Genomic DNA, 17,350 nt, shown 5'->3' with positions numbered 1-17,350 from the left:
TCACTTGATATTTTACCACACTTAAATTTTTGAATACCACTCCCAGTTCCACTGTTCTGTATTAGTAATCGAGTGTGTGAACCACTTCTCTTCTAACTAGTGATAGCTCATAGTTAGATTGTGATTAATGTCCTCTTTTGGGTTGACATAGCTCTTCCTGCATGAGCTATGTCCATCAGAAGAAGGTGGCTTTTAAAAATTTCAATTAGAAACAGTTGGCGGGAGAGGGAACTATAAAAATTATGTAAGAGTTAGGAGCCAGTCATAAAATAAACTCAGTATTGATGAGAATGTAGGAACTGGAACAGGCACACTGTTGATAGAGCATAAATCAGTACAAACACTTTATAAAACTGTTCAGCAGTACCCACGAAGGCTGAACATAGGCCTAACCTATGACCCAGCAATTCTACTGTAGGCATACATCCAAGAGAAATGAAAACATACATCCACTCAAAAACTTGTACGTGAATGTGCACAGGAGCATTATTCATAAGTGCCAAAATCTGAACACTACCCAAATGTCCATCAACAGTAGAAAATAGTGATACCTTTGCACACATAATGGAATACTATACAGCAGTGATCTAAAATTACACACAACAATATGAATGAATCACACATCTTTCAAGCCCAAAGAAGACTGACACAAGAGTATATACTGCATGGTTCCACTTATATAAGGTAAAAAATAGGTAAAACTGATCTATGCTGTTAGAAGTCAGAATAGCGGTAACCCTACAAAGGAATAGTAACTGGAAAAATAGCCTAAGATAGGCTTTCTGGGGTCCTAGTAATATTTTGTTTCTTGATTTGAATGCTGGTTATACACATGTGTTCAGCTTGTGAAAATTCATTCAGTTGCACACTCAATGGGCACTTTTCAATATGCATGTTATACTTCAATAAAAAAGTTAAAAAATAAATCCAGTAGAGCCAATTTCCTATAATGTCCTTAAAGTGCCACCTAGTGGCACAAGTTAAATGTAAACAAGAGGAAAGCGTCATCTCTAGTGACTTCAAAAATATTGTCCCATTTCTAACAGCACATTTTACAACTGGGCTGAAACAGTGCCCTAGACTAAAAACAAACAAACAAACAAACAAACAGCTCTTGTCTGGCGCAGAGAATCCCTAATACAAGGATTCAGCAGCAAGTGACGCTGTCGACTACGCAGCATGCTGGTACCAGCGAGCAGATGACACACGTCACCTCCCAACCCCACCTGTGATCAGTCACAGTGGGAGTATTTACAACACAGACTGTGGAGTAGAGATTTTTCTTTTTTTCAGAGAGAAGGCTTACCAACACATCAGGAGGTGATACCTACAGAACTTGCTGAACAGAACAGGGTATTCAGGAAGAGATGGAGGAAAAAAAGAAACTCTTTCTCCTGTTTCTCCTGGACAGGCTCTTTCCTTCCCTCTTTCTCACCTTAAAGGCACACCCTTACTCTGGTTTCTTCTAGTGAGGCCTGAGAAATATAAAGTTATGAAAGCCCACCCATAGCAAGTCTTTGAAGCTGCCAGATGAATAAAGAATATTTTCTCCAGGTTTTGCTAGTAAACTCTGAAAGATGGAGCATCTTGGTCGATAAAGGTCCTCATGGCAAAGCTGCAAACTATAAATATAGGCATCATGACCCTTGAGTTAGGAGATAGTGGGTTAAAAGGCTTATGAGGACCTGTCTTTGCATCGATTCTTCTCCTTCATGTTTCCATGATTTACAGAAAAAGGCAATGATCTAGATTTGGCCTACAGGGTATAGTCTGCTGACCCCTGACCTAGGCAGAGGGCCAGCCCATGAAAGGTCACAGAAGTGGGCAAGAATGCCATTCTACTATAAGTGGTTTTGTAAACCAGTTTAGCACTCATTCTGTGCTAAGGACTGGCCACTAACTTCTGGTTACCCTGAGCCTGTTTCTCCGTTTGCCAACTAGAACCTGCTTCTGTTTTGCTGGGCCTGGAGTGATAATAATCAGAACGGCTACTTGTCAATGAGACCAGACTATATGCCGGGCACCACTCTGAGTGCTTCACGGATACGGCCTCATTTAATCGTTTTAACAACCCTATGAAAGCAGACACTACCACTGTCTCCACTTTACACATGATGAAACTGAGACAGAGAGACTCAATAACTTGCCCAAAGATACACAGCCAGTAAGACACAGAGATAAGATTTGAACCCGAGCCCATGTTCTTAACTACTCTGTCTACTGGCTCCCTGGGCCTGACTCCTAGTTGTCTTCTGCTGTCCTTTCCCATTAACACCATAGCACATCTGGACACCCTTCCATCCTGCCCCACTTCCATACCCTCTCCTTCCCTGACACACAGCACAGAGGAATGCTTCTTGGTTTTTGTCACTGTGTGGTAAGGAGGACAGAGAAAAGAAATAAGGATTCCATTGTTTAGGAACCTAGAAACCAACCATAACTGACCCCCAGGGGAAAACTGGGCTAGCTTGTTAGTTCAAGGAAATATGGCACTCAGCTATCGCTTGACAAAACAGCATGACAAAATGGATTTAAATGGATACATATACCCACAGGAGAGACCATAAAATGGATGGTGTTAGGCACGACTGCCTTCAAACGGTGAGGAAAGATGAAGGAGTTACAGGATAAGAAGCCTATCGCAATTTTTGTGTCGTCATAGTACTCGGCAAAGCATGGGCCTACCGTAAGCATATTCCATCAACACCTGACGAACTGACTAGATGAACTCATGGCATCTCCAGAGGAATGATGCCAGCAAAGAAAGCTTTACACAACAATACCATGAGCACAATACAGTAAAGAGCGGGGGGGGGGGGTGGCTAAGAAAGGACACAAGCTCCTAGAGGTGTGGTAAACCTAATTCGGTAAGAGGGTTCATAATATAAAGTGTATCCCTGATAAAGATAACTGTCAACTCAATTGTTAAGAAGAGACAGGTTAAGGGGCGCCTGACTGGTTCAGTTGGAAAAGCGTGCAACTCCCGGTTTGGGGTTGTGAGTTCTAGCCCCATGTTGGGTGCAGAGATTACTAAAAGAAAGAAAGAAACTTTAAACAACAAAAAAAGAAAAGATAGGTTAAGAAAATAATTCTGAGATACGGTTGGATAGTATAGCACAGTAGGAGGAACTGGTACACTGAGGCAAGATAGCCAGGGTTAGAATCACCGCATTAATTCCTACTTGCTGTGCATACCTTGAGGAAATCCTCAAGTTCTGCACCCCTCGGTTTACTTACCTGCAAAACGAGAACAGCAACAGACCCCATCACACATGGCTGTTATGAAGATTAAGTGAGTGAATATTTGTCGAACACTTAAAAGAGCATCTGACATATAGCCACTATATATAATTATTCATTATGCAGAAGTTCTGCCTTTTTGTTTCCTTTTAAAAAGCAGAATAAGCTACACTTGGCCTTTTGCTACCCCAAAAATAGCCCACTGACCAAAGTGTGAAGGCTATTTTGGCCAAGATAAATGTAAGTCTGCACTAATAAAGGCACTTCAGCATTTTCACTGAGTGTATGGAAATACTTCATGTTTAGAAAATTATTCGAGGGTGCCTGGATGGCTCCGGTGGTTAAGCATCCAACATCGGCTCAGGTGATGATCTCACGGTTTGTGGGTTCACACCCCACATCAGGCTCTGTGCTGACAGCTCAGAGCCTGGAGCCTGCTTCGGATTCTGTGTCTCCCTCTCTCTCTCTGCCCCTCCCCCACTTGTGCTTTGTCTCTGTCTCAAAAATAAAATAAAATCATTTTTTAAAAAACTTAAAAAAAAGAAAATTATTCGTGGGCATGGAGAGTGGAGACTCTCACTAACTTTTGCTTAGCAAATCTATAGTTAATTTTTGTGATGTGCAATGAGTGATTTTTCTCTCTCTCTAAACATTTATCATTAAATTTCTAGTACGCCCTCAGAAACCCTTCCCAGCTCCACTCTTCACACTAGCTACCTAGCTCTGTCATTCACTAGCTGTGAGGCTCCAAGGAACTTGCTTTCACTTTCTGAATCTCAACTTCTTATGCTGTAAAATTATATGCAAGGACAGACGTGAGTGCATGAGCATAAAAAGTGTTAAAATTAAAAAAGACTTAGGGGCCCCTGGGTAGCTCAGTCGGTTGAGCATCCGACTTCAGGTCAGGTCATGATCTCACAGTTTGTGAGTTCAAGCCCCGTGCCAGGCTCTCAGAGCCTGGAGCCTGCTTCAGATTCTGTGTCTCCCTCTCTCTCTGCTCCTCCCCCGCTCATGCTCTTTCTCTGTCTCTAAAAAAAATAAATAACTGTTTAAAAAAAAAAAAGACTCAGACACACTCAGAAGCAAGGTCAAGATCCCTATGGGGCCAAATCACAAAGCAGTTGGCCAGGCTGAGGGTTCAGAAGCAGGTAGAGGCAAATGAGAGCTCACAGGTATTTAAATGTCCTCTATGAGGCAAAGGACTGGCACCAAGTTCATTTCCTGAAGCCAGAGGCTAAGGTGGCGCTTTGCTACCTGTAAAGCTGCAAAACCAGGATGAAGTCTGCAAAGGTGCTCCGTACTGCCTACTTAGGAAAGGGAGCGGAAGCACATATAGCATCGCAGCCTGGTCTCAGGCTAAGCCACCGCCTGGTGCCATCCGCACCATCTCTGACATCTGCACCAGACGCAAGTGCTGAACATCGAGTATAAGAACTGGCCTTACACTGGAGGCCCACGAGTGCAGGACCACGGGGTGTGGTTGGCCAATGAACTGCTGGACGGGGAGGAGCTCCAAGAACTGAGAATGAAATTTAAATTTAAACTCCAATTCAAAATAAGACTGCTAAATAAATTTCCAAAAGCATGAAGAAAAAACCCAATAGTAAGAAGAAGAGCCGAAAGAGAGAGGGGGGGGGGGGAGGGAGGGAGGGAGGAAGGAGGAAAGGGAGGGGATGAATTTGCCTCTTGACAAAAAAGAAAACAAATCAAGTAGAAAATAACTTCAAAATAATTATGCTTAAATCCTCTCCCAGTTAAAAGTAGAAAATGCATCCTTAAAAAAAACAGACAAGTATGAAACAGAAATTGGGAGAAGTGAAACAAGAACAGATTGATATAAACAAGAATGGACTATAAAACTTGGAATCATACACAGTTACACAAAAGAATGATTAATTTGGAAGATGAAGGTTTCATCCAGGGCCTAGAGGGATCATGACATAAAAAGATAAAAGAGCCATTACTAGAAATAAAAGGTGTATTGACAGACAAAGAAACCTAGCTAACCGGACTTCAAGAAGAAAACAGAGTAAGCATAGAATCATAACCTGCAGAGATATGACTAAGAATGTTCCAAATTTGAATACATGGCTTTCCAGATGGAAAATGCACACAAAGAGTCACCTGGAATAAATAAATTTAAATCTATGCTTAGACACATCACAGTGAAATTAACACAGAACATTGAAAATAAAGTTTTAAAAGCCATCCTAGAGAAAAAACAGTCAATCCAAAGGAAACAATAGATTAACAGAATTCTCAGCAGCAACAATAAACACCAGAAAAGGAGGAGGTAATACATTCAAAACACTGAAGGAAAATGAACTTCAACCTGGAATTCTGCACAATGCAAAATTATCATTTAAGAGAAAGGGCAATTAGAGTATACTCTCCAGAGAACATAGATTAAAAAAAAACTAGAAGGTGGGGGGAAAAAAGAAAAATAAAAAAACTACTACAAGCTAGATTTCAGCAAACAGTTTATTTGAAGCTCACAACTATATGATTATGCAGTATTACATGTCTTAAAAGTTCTGACAGCATGGTGTGTAAAAGTAGCTTCCAAGAGTCATTTGATTCTGATAAAGCTTTGAGTGACTTCTTCAAATTCTAGTTGTCCTTTAAGAGTGTTTTTCCCTTTTTCCTAAACCTCAATTGAAAGAGAAACTCTTTAAAAGAAAACCTACATAATTTTCCCACCAAAAACAGCTATCTAAACTATTACCAATTACTTAGCAGTTTACCTCCACATGCTTAGCAGTAAACACTTGACATTTTAAGTTTATTTATTTTGAGACAGCAAGCGAACGCGAGTACATGTGAGCGGGGGTGGGGGCAGAGAGAGAGAGAGAGAGCGCGCGCGCGCGCGCGCAAGCGAGCAAGCGAGAGAGAATCCCAAGCAGGCTCTGCACTGCCAGCACAGAGGCTCGAACTCACGAACCATGACATCATGCATGACCTGAGCCAAAATCAAGGGTCAGACGCTCAACTGACTGAACCACCCAGGCACCCCAATACCTGACAGTTTAGAGTGAAATGTCTGGAGACCTTCACAGACACCCTAATTCACACATTTACCACTCATGTAGAGTCTCTCCCAAAAGAGAGAATGTATTTCTATAAACAAGTTATCATAAGGTGAGATAGGTAAATTATAAATGAATTACTTAAGTGACCCCTTTAGACCCTCAATAAGAGTAGAGATTCACTGAGGAGTTAAAAACCTCAAAAGCCCACTGGGAAGAGAACATGGACCAGTAACGCTGAGAAAAGAATTCAAAATCCAACCATGGCAAAAGTGATCCAGAGGTGTTCCAGCTTACCCTGAGAAGGCAGAATACCTTATTATCAAAGGTCCACTAAATATTTTTATGTGGTACAGTCAAGAAACATTTCTGTATTCAGCTGCTGTCCCTCTTACCCAGTATTTTCCATGTAATCATTTTAATAGATGTCTAATATCCTATTAAGCAGATATATAACCCTTAACCAGAGGCGTCTTCTTGAACATTTATGTTGTCTGTATTGGTTTTTATTTTTATTAATACTAAAATAAATGTCATCATAGAACTTTTCCTTTCTTTTGAACTAGTTAACAGGATAAATGCTGATGGCATTTGTTGATAGCTGGCAAAACGATGCATGCTCTTTTAAACAGGGGGATTTATCCTTAATCTTTCCTCCACTATCACAATGTGAGTACTTCATCGTTATTTCTCTTCTCCTTGAACTTATCACTATGGCAGTTTCCTTTGCCTTTCTAATTTCTCATTCAGTGCCAACTGTTTTGATAATAGCTTTCAAATTCCCTTTAATAAATCCCTATTAAGAGGACCTGCAGAACTCTCAAGATTCCATCAACAGAGGCTGGTTTAAACCACAACTGTGTCTTCATGTTACACCATCCTGGAGCTCTGGCTGGCAATTTGAGTAATCTATAAACCAATCCTACAACTAGGGAACATACAGCAAAATGTACTGTGCCAAAGTTAATACAGGGGAAGAAAACACCTTACACAAAACAGAGTCATTCTACGGGAATATTCAACCTTGATAAATTCAAAACACTACCTACAGCGAGAGATAAATTTATGAGAATCTGATTTTGATTTCAAAGAAAGCCTTTTATTTTTAACTAGAGGCCACAAAAAACCAATTTCGAGTTTCAATGATGTTGCTATTGTTTTCCTTTCTCTATTTCATTCATCTCAACTCTCCTCTTCATCATTTCCTTCCTTCTGCCATCTTTGGGTTTAGCTTGCTCTCCTTTTTCTCATTTCTTATAGTGTAAAGTTACCTTATTGATTTTCGATCCCTCTTTTTAATGTAAGTGGTTATAGCTATAAATTTCCTCCAGAGTACTATTAGTACTATTATTCCTGCATCTCATAGGTTTTGGCAGGTTTTCCTTTTCATTCATCTCAAGGTGTTTTCTAATTTCACTTACAATTTCTTCTTTAACCCACTGGTTTTTTAAGAGCATGTTGCCTAATTTCTACATGTTAGTGAATCTTCCAGTGTTACTTCTGAGTTCTAGTTTCATTCCACCGTGGTCACTTACTATGATTTCACTCTCCTTAAATTTATTGAGACTTGTTTTGTGGCCTAACATATGGTCTATCCTGGAGAATGTTCCATGTGCACTTGAGGAAAATGTGTACTGTGCTGTTGTTGGGTGGAGCATTCTATAGATAGATGTCTGTTAGGTCTAGTTGACTTACAGCATTATTCAGATCTTCTATTTCCTTTTTTAAATTTTTTTTAACATTTATTTTTTGAGAGAGACAGACAGACAAAGCATGAGCAGGGGAGGGTCAGAGAGCGAGGGAGGCACAGAATCCGAAGCAGGTTCCAGGCTCTGAGCTGTCAGCACAGAGCCTGACATGGGGATTGAACCCGCCAACTGTGACATCATGACCTGAGCTGAAGTCAGACGCTTAACCGACTGTGCCACGCAGGTGCTCCTCAAGTCCTCTATTTCCTTACTGGTCTTCCATCTAGTTGTTCTATCCATTATTAGAAGTGAGATTGTATAGAACTATGTGTAACTCCCTTTAATTCTGTTGGGTTTTGCTTTGTATATTTGAGGGGCTCTGTCATTAGGTGTGTATATTCTTCTAAATTTTTTGCCATCTTAAGGGAGTGACCCTTTTTTATCAATACGTAATGTCCTTCTAGGTCTCATAACAGTTTTTTATCTTTAAGTCTATTTAATCTGAAGTGACTACAGCCACCCGGGCTCTCTTTTGGTTACTATTTGCATGAAGGATCTTTTTCCATTCTTCCATTTTCAACCTATATGTATCACTGGATCTGAATGAAGTCTCTGGTAGACAGCATATAGATGAATTATTTTTTAAATCCATCTCCTTCTGCCTTTTATTTGGAGATTTTTATCCATTTAAAGTAGTTACTAATAAGGAAAGATTTACTTTTGCCATTTGCTGTTTGTTTTCTATGTCTTACACCTATTTGGTCCTTCAGTTCCTCCATCACTTCTCTTTTTATGATTAACTGATTTTTTTTCTAGTATACCATTTTTATTACCTTCTCACTTTCATACTTTTTCATATGTTTTAGGTTTTTTTTCCTAAGGATTAATGTCTTAACTTTATAACCATCAAGTTTGAATTAATAGCAGCTTAGTGTCAAAAGTATACTCACACTCTACTCCTTTATAGCCCTGCTGCCCCTTATATTATTATTGTCACAAATTATATCTTTATATATGTGGGCCCATTGACATAGATCTGTAATTATTGTTTTAAGCACTTTTAACTCCTAAGGAAAAAAGACGAGCTACAAATCAACACTACTGGGTTTTCTATTCACCAATGTAGCTACCTTCACCATTCTTCATTTCTTTTTATGGCTTCGAGGTACTGTCTAGTGTCCTTTCATTTCAGCCTGGAGGACTCTTCAGTATTCATTATAGGGCAGGTCTACTAGTCACAAACTCCTTGAGTTTTTGCCTATCTGGGAATGTCTGTCTATAATGACATTGTCTGGGGAGTGGGGGTTATAAAGTGCCTCCCCAGGCCACCTGATGCCATCAGATCAGGGTTAGGAGACCCCTTTGGTCTCTGCTGAAACCACGTTTGCCAACTAGAAAAGTATCAACCCAGGCTGTCTGGCGAGGGACAAGAGACCAAACTCCGAGATCGATCTCTGATGACACCAGAGGGAGGGGCACCCATGGTGTCTGGCTGGGGTAGGGCAGGTATTGTCAAAAAGGTTTCTATCTAGCTTGGCTACCCCTTTCCCAGTCCTTTAACTAGACAGTAGACTTTTCTCAAGGCTTTGTTTTCTTTTGGTCTACACTTGTTGGCAATTCCAGGCTACAGGCTTCTCTAGTACCCAGTGCAGGACACATGGGAGATTTTTTTCTTTAACTCAGGCAACTCACACCACCATGCCATTCCTCAAGTCCTAAGGCCCTCAACCAGTCCACTTTCCTGTTTACATCTTTCAAAGTCCTCTGTTTATTACGTCCAGGGCCTTCCATTGTATTCAGCAGTGTGGGCAAGCAGGGAGAAATTAGTCTAAACTATCTTGTCCTCAATTGTTTTATGATGTTTCGACTATATTTGCAACTAAATTTTTCTTGGACAAAGGAATACAACCAGAATCTAAGACCTTAAGAATGAGAAGGATCTATCTACTTTAATCTTCACATTTTACAGAAGAGGCAATGGTAGGTCTGTGAGACGAATGTGCTTACTCCCACAAGGCTACCGAGCTACAGAGTAGTCAGGCAAAGAATAAGACCACAGACATATTCATGCAGTGTTCTACAGCTTTCACTATGTCCTTCCATCATCACAGATGAAGAGAAATCCTGGGCCTAGATCTTTTCTTAATTACAGAAATACTCATTAACATACTGTGATTTTCACCTCATCTGCAGCGTGCACCCTAAGACAGAACAGAGTAACACTCTGAAAGAAAGTGAAAGTGGCATCTTAGGTGATAGGCTTGTAAATTCAGAATAATTACTAAGTTTCTAATACATGAATACATAGAAAAATACCTCTTGACATATACTAAACTTCTATATTGATGAGTAAAAATGATGATGCTGTAATCTTTGAAAGCTCACAAATATGCTTTATCTAAATAGCCAATATATTAAGGTGATTCGATGACTAACGTACATTGTATGAGATCATGTGCATGTATTATAGCAAAAGATCTTGTGATATTTGACGCATGCCCACTGAGTTTTAACTTGATAAAGAAAAAAGCCATGAGGGGCGCCTGGGTGGCTCAGTCAGTTAAGTGTCCAACTCTTGGTTTCGGTTCAGGTCATGATCTCATGGTTTGTGAGTTTGATTCCCGCATCCAGCTCCGCACTGACAGTGCAGAGCCTGGTTGGGATTCTCTCTCTCTCTCCCTCTCTCTTTGCCCCTCCCCTGCTCATTCTCATTTTGCGCTCGCGCTCTCTCTCTCTCTCTCTCTCTCTTTCTATCTCAAAATAAATAAACTTCAAAGAAAAAAAGAACTCAGGGCATACCAGCAACAAATCCCCTAGATTCTCAACTTCTTCCTTGAACATTCCTTCTCTTGCCTTAATTCGGTGTTTCTCAATCCTGGCTGTACTTCAGAACCATGTGGGGAGCTTCTTAAAACTCCCAATGCCTGAGCCTCCTCCCTGGGGGTGGGACCCAGACATCAGTAGGTTTAAAGCTCACCCAGATGATTTCACTGTGCATAAGGGTAAGTACCCCTGGACTGACACCCTTTGTTCTCCCTTCAGGGACTGCTCCCCCAACAGAACTCTCTTGTCAGGGGGCCCTTCTTCTCCCCCAGCTCTGGTACCACCGGGACTCAAGTGGGCAGGCCGCTGGTCCTCATTCCCACCTCTAAACACTAAATCTCTCTCCCCCAAAATCTAGCTTTCTACATTTCAGACAGTTCCTCAAACAAATGGGGATCTCTTACATGCGTGTTTCCTTGCATTTGCTTTTTCTCTACAGTAATAGTCTGCATCCTTCGGCCATCAGAAAAGCAAAGTTCTCATTTAAAACTCACTTCACTGGTCATCTCAGCCCTTCCACGAAGCCCTCTCAGTCTAAGCTTAAGAGTACTGATCAAATGCTTCCTCCACAGTGCATCCATTCTGCAGTGCTATTTTAGTATTCATTACATTGCCAACGAGAAGCACCTGCCGTTGTAAGAAATTCGTAGTATAAATAGGAAAATTGTGAGCACGTTAGTCTACAAAGAGCCCCAATTCATCAAATGTGGTGCTAATATAAAACTGGAAAGATTACCCCATGTACCAAAAAACCTCTTTTCTTTAGAAAGATTACTGCCATAAGAAATGTAACATGGCATCAATACTATGAAACAGATTTAATTATTGGAGTACCGATCAGGCCCTTAGCAGAGAAGCAACCTACAGGACAAGCCACTCCGCAGATGGCATTTTATTCAGTTTCTATGCAAAGCATGAGGTACCAAGTTCAACTCTCATTTTAACGCTGCTCCATATGAAACAGTTCACTCTAATTGCTGTTTAGTCATTTATGTTATGAATCAGTCTTTTAAAAAATTAATAAATAAACGTGTCACCTCCTCTGAGCAGAGCCAAAATACCATGCCCTGTCTCTAGCCCGTCCCCAGGAAAACACAGAACACAAACCATTTGATTCTTTATATAGTCACATGGTCCCTCTTGATCTTACCTATAGTACGAAAAATAAAAAGATCTGTTTCTTTGAATTTATTCCTTTTCTTAACTCCAGAGCCCCATTTGTATAACTTAATCCACATGTTCATATCATAATGGTGCTTAGTAGAAATAGGAGCCAGCGAAACTGCATTTTATGCTAAAAACCTATACCTTCTCCCTCTCACTTGACAAAAGATACACTTTTAGTGTATGTAGAAATGATCTATATATACCTTTGTGGGCACAGTTGCAAACATACAAGCGCTTTTCTCTTACATACTTAAAACCTCAAAGGGCATCACTGGCCACGAAGTTTTTTAAACAGTGTTCCTTTTTAGGGAACAGAATGTTTTCGTGTTTATTATAATCTAGTCTTGCCCATTTATCAAGTTAAATAATATGAAATTTTTCAATCAAAACCTTTCTATCTTATAAAATCTCTTCTCAGAGCTACCAATAAATAAAAGATTTAAAATATAACCAAGCTTCCTTGTTTTCTCCCCTAGGTACTACAGTTTAAGCCTCATAAAAATGAGTCTGTGGTTAAGTACTGTATATATATTTTTTCCCAAAGTCAAGCCAATTGTCCATATATAACAAGGAACACTCAAAAAATGTGTTTAACAGAGCAAAAGACGAATTCGGAGCGCTTAAGATTTGCTGTAATAAAGCTTGCTGCGAAGTGGTAAAAATGACCTCATGAGAAAGTAAGCAAGAAGGAACAGAAAAGCAAATAAGAAAACACAACAAAGTGAAAACATGACAATCTGAAACCCGAAGCTAATGTGTAGTAAACCTTATTTTGCATTTTCAATTCCTCTAGGGAAAACTATTCACCTAAGTATAAAAATTTAACTTCAATCACATAATATAGAGAGGAGGTGACAGATTAAAGAGGTTTGGAAATGTTATTACCACTACTCTAAGGCTGGTGTATAATGTTTCCTAACAACCAAGCCCTCAGGATATTGATAAGTATTTTATAAATAAAGAGGTGAATGGTCACAATCACTAGGAAATCGCAAGCTTTACCAAATTTGACCAGATTTCTTTACTGTAGAATTTCAAACCCTTCAATGAGCCCATTCGCACCGTGAACCTCCCTAAGTGGGTACCGAGGCCACAGCCTGCAAATCTGTCTTACCACAGAGCCCTATGAACGTCTCCCAGAAGACTACTTTATCACAAGCAGTTCGGGAAAGACTAGAATATACAGGTGCCCCATCCAAGTGGTTAGGGGACTCTCTCCCAGGGCCATTAGGAATTTGACACTGCACAAAGACTAAATACAATCATGTGTTCAGTACCCAGGATTTCCTCTGTTGAATGTGTGTGTCCCACTTACAGAGGAGGACAGGGGGAGAGCAGGGGGAGGTCAGTAGCGAAGGGATTTTCTGCCTGCATTTCTTACACACCTGTTTCTGCAGTCTGAAATCTCCATAGTTAGGCAGCTGAGTTGGAGGCCTGCGCTGAGCACTGCGCTTACTGTTTACCCTGAGATGGGAAATCTGGTAGACAAAGAAGCAGTCTCGTTCATTAACAGTGACTTGAGAATTCCCAGCCCCCCATCAGATCCTCAGTCACTAAGCCCCAAAGCAGGCAGGAAGCCCACTCAAGCAGGTCAGACGAGGCCCGCTGATAGCAGCAACACATTTCACAACCGGGAAATAACTGCTGTCACATGTGCGGTAGAAGATAAGGAGGTTGGTCACAAAAGCCCTTTCAGACAGGTCTTCCACGCATTCATCCAGGCGGCTCCCAAGCCCTAGTTTGAAACCAGCAGCTGGTGGGTAACCGCCTCCAGAATGCCCACTCTTCTGTTTTGACAAAGTCCCGGTTTGCTATTGGTGCCAATCAGGAGTTTGATCTCATCTACGTCCTCCACAGGAAGACAGGGTGAAGGCCTTACCTGCCAATGCAGCAGATCACTGTCTTACTGTATACATACACATCAGCTTCAAGGATGGGGAGGACAGGGATGTTTAGGAGATGGACCCTGACCGGGGAGCTGACTCTACCTATTCACTAGCTATGTCACCTTAGCTGACTTGCTTAACCCCTGTATGTTTCAATTTCCTCATCTGTATAAAAAGAAAGCATATTAACACCTACTTCATAGGAGTTTTGTGAAGATTAAATAATGCGCTGAAAGCACTTAGCACAATAGGTGCTCGATAAACAGAACTAATAATTTAAATGAGCAGAAATCATAAGCAGGGAAAAGCTTGGAATGGAACTAAAGCTTGCTATTAGATATAAATGAGTATTTTGTTGGCTGATTAATCAACAGGTCTTAGAGCCAATCCTGGAGCGTTGGAAAGGGGGTTCTCATTCGTTTCTGGGAGTCAGGAAGAACGGGGCTTTTTATTACCCTTCAGACTGAGGCAGGAAAGCAGGACCTCACTGTATTTGCACCTCAAGGTTGAGTGGATGCTAAAGATGATCTAATTCTCTAAAAGAAGGACAAGCAAATGTTAAAAGTGGCTTCAGACACTCAGCGAATCCTAAGATGTGGCATACGGAAAGATATGCTCTGGGCAGCATTTTCTGCCGAAAGTTAGAGAGGGCCTTTAAAGGCACAAAGTTTCTTCAGCAGCAGTTAACAAAAGGAAGGACCCGTAGTGCCCTTTACCGCATTCCGCAGATTTGCTGCTTCCTTCTCATTTCCAATTCTACGAGCAGTGTTGATGAATAAGGCCATAGCAGCATATAAAAATAAGGCAGAATGAATTCACAGGCGAAACAGATTTTGGTGACACACTCTCCCAACTCCTGATGTTTCAGCTTATTATTCCAAAGGAAGATACCAACCTAACGAAAGCACTGTAGGCTCAAACCACAGCTCTAACACCATGGTGATGGCCATTTATTTTTAGTTTATGCAGAATTCACACAGCTCCTAAAACATGATGAAAATATACACACCCAGACTGTACATACTATACAGAAACACCATGTCCCCCACCCCCAAAGCCAAAGGTGAACCAATACACATTTGTTTGGTTGCCTATTGAGGGAACTTCCACTTTTCTACATGAGGTTGAGGGACTGGCTAGATAAGAAGAAATTCAACCGCTCTCTCCTCTCTTTGTCCAGATGTCATCTTGGGAATGTGACCAGCCAGTTCTGTGGCTATCAACCCTTGCAAAGGAAGCACAGTGATAGAACCACTTCCCTAGTACCGAACAGTTCACAGAAATCAACTTCTGTCTCCTACCTGTGATGGACAAGGTCTTGGAGGGAGCGCAGGCGGCGGAGGTAACAATCCTGACTTAGTAGCTGAAAAGAAAAACACATACTGTTAGGAATTCCCAAACACAAAACAAATACCCCTCCACTTCTTAACTAGGAATAGCAATTGCAGTTAACATGTTTAAGTTATTAAAATCCATCTGAAGGCTTAATTTAAAAAAAAAAGCACATGCTATTTCTAATCCCTTTTTCATCTGGATCCTACCTTCTCCAAATCCAATTATTTATATAGGCTGTTGTGATTAAGACCATATAAAACAGTAAGGAAAAGACACCTTTTGATCAAAGCACTGGAACCCAGCACGGGAAAGGCGGTCAATCCCTCATTATTCTGATGTTAATTATTTAGTTTCCAATCATCTAGGCCCTTAGGTTTCTCCAACATGTCTCCCTCTCTCCCGGCCACTACACTGCTCATTAGCTCAGCAAGGAGGCTACAGAAACGAAGGGAGCCAGAGTTCCCGTGACGCAGCTCTACTGCCCTGTAAGCAAGTAGGTCTGACAGCAGCAGGGGACGCTGGAAGAGACGGACTAAAATGATGTTTACAGACCCTTCAAAGATCTCAATTGCCTTTTCTCTCCCTGATCCTTATTAGCAGAAATAAGAAAATCTGTTTCTAAAATAATCTGGCCCCATTTGAAGGATGTTTTGAAGGGAAGTTTCAGTCTAATTTTTTTTTTTTAATTTTGTGAGATCTAGAGAAAATTTGAGTTAAGCCAAGAATGTCTGAATTATAACTTAACAATGAAAATAAACATCTGCTAGTGAATTATAAATCAAGTCCAAAATCACACACAAGAAATAACTTTATTATCACACACTGGCAAGTTAAACCATATTCTTTACAAACTCCTTTAAAAAGCACACTGTGCTCTATATAACCGACACAGCTTATTGGCAATTCTATAATATGTGTGCTAATATTTGGACAATTTTCTGTGACTTAAAAATAAATCATAGCAATGTGCCAAGAACATAAAAGTTTTTGTAAATCACTTTTGATCTGACCTAGCTAGACCAGACATGCCCAAAGATGGAGTTTGGGGCTTTCCACAAAGGTAACTTAAGAGTAATTTCACAGAGATTTGCATTCTGAGCCAGGGCAGAGATATGGTACAACCATGTGGGTCCATCAATGACCTCTCTCAATCTGTCTCTCATTAAAATTTATGAAACACATCAGCGGGTCACAACTCCAGTGGTGGTAAGACCTTGGACAGTCTTCAATAACAAAGCGTGTAGCAGCAGAAAAACAAAAGCCTCAGGAATTATCCGTCTCAGGGTCCCAACTCTAAAGGTCCTCAGGATTGGGCCTTTAAATTACCGGTTTCTTTTAAAACAAAACTTGAAAAATCTACACGTGCTTTTAAAGGAAAAGCCTTGCACCAGAACAAACTGTGTGTTAAAAATCACCCTTTATTAACAAAAGAGGCCTAAGAATCGATAAGCCGCTTAATTAAACTTCTGCTTCCAGCCAAGAGGGAGTAACAAAGACCAGATTTATCCTCCCATTTGAAACAGCCAAAAACAAACACGTTTTTTATATGAAACAACAGTTTTCAACACTAGAGCAAAACACAGAAAACGACAGTTTTCAAGACACTAGGAAACCAAGCAACAAAAGACAGTGATCCCTGAGAGGCAGGAAACCAAGCAGGTGAGTTGTGGGTCTCACTGTTCCCACTTAGTGTACTCGGATACAGGACCTACACATCATATTCGGGTCTGGTGCATTTCATTTGTGCTATTTTTTAATTAAAAAAACAAATGCCCTATCTTTATAAAAGATGGTATGAGGGTGTTTCTGCATATACTTTTGGATAAAATCGTATCACCTACAAACATGAACAGTAATTCTGTTGCCTCTTTTCAGTACCTTTACCTATTTTGTGTTTTTTATCTTACCTGGCAAGAACATCTACTATAAAGTTGACTTGTAATGATCATATGGGCATTCTTACCTTCTTTGATCTCAAAGGTAAGGCTGTCACTATTTTACCATTAGTATGGTACTTTCCGTAGGTTTCTTGTAGAAACGCTATAACGAATTATGAAAATTCCCACCTGTTGAGATTTTTTTTATAATTTGTTGATGATTTTTAACCAAAGTTGCATCTCCATCCACTGAGATGATGGTATGATTTTTCCCCTGATAATTAGTTAATATGATAAATTACATTATA

The 17,350-nt window shown here is 40.4% G+C and overlaps 1 protein-coding gene across 9 annotated transcripts in view; it reads right to left on the bottom strand.

The window, feature by feature from the left end:
* Positions 1-17,350, bottom strand: part of REPS2 (RALBP1 associated Eps domain containing 2) — a 214,598-nt gene that overhangs the window by 41,097 nt on the left and 156,151 nt on the right. For 5 of the 9 annotated variants that reach the window (XM_047844132.1, XM_047844137.1, XM_047844134.1 and 2 more), the window contains 2 exons: positions 15,132-15,193; positions 13,330-13,422 (listed from right to left, as the gene is read on the bottom strand). In XM_047844132.1, coding sequence (XP_047700088.1) covers positions 13,330-13,422; positions 15,132-15,193 — 155 coding nt within the window. Of the gene's footprint in view, positions 1-13,329; positions 13,423-14,285; positions 14,367-15,131; positions 15,194-17,350 lie in introns of all 9 variants that reach the window. The other 4 variants (XM_047844135.1, XM_047844138.1, XM_047844136.1 and 1 more) reach the window with 2 other exon arrangements.

This window comes from Prionailurus viverrinus, chromosome X (assembly GCF_022837055.1).
Source record: "Prionailurus viverrinus isolate Anna chromosome X, UM_Priviv_1.0, whole genome shotgun sequence".
Classification (NCBI taxonomy): domain Eukaryota; kingdom Metazoa; phylum Chordata; class Mammalia; order Carnivora; family Felidae; genus Prionailurus; species Prionailurus viverrinus.
Note: the sequence above shows the minus strand (reverse complement) of the source record. Positions and strands in the feature narration are given on the sequence as shown.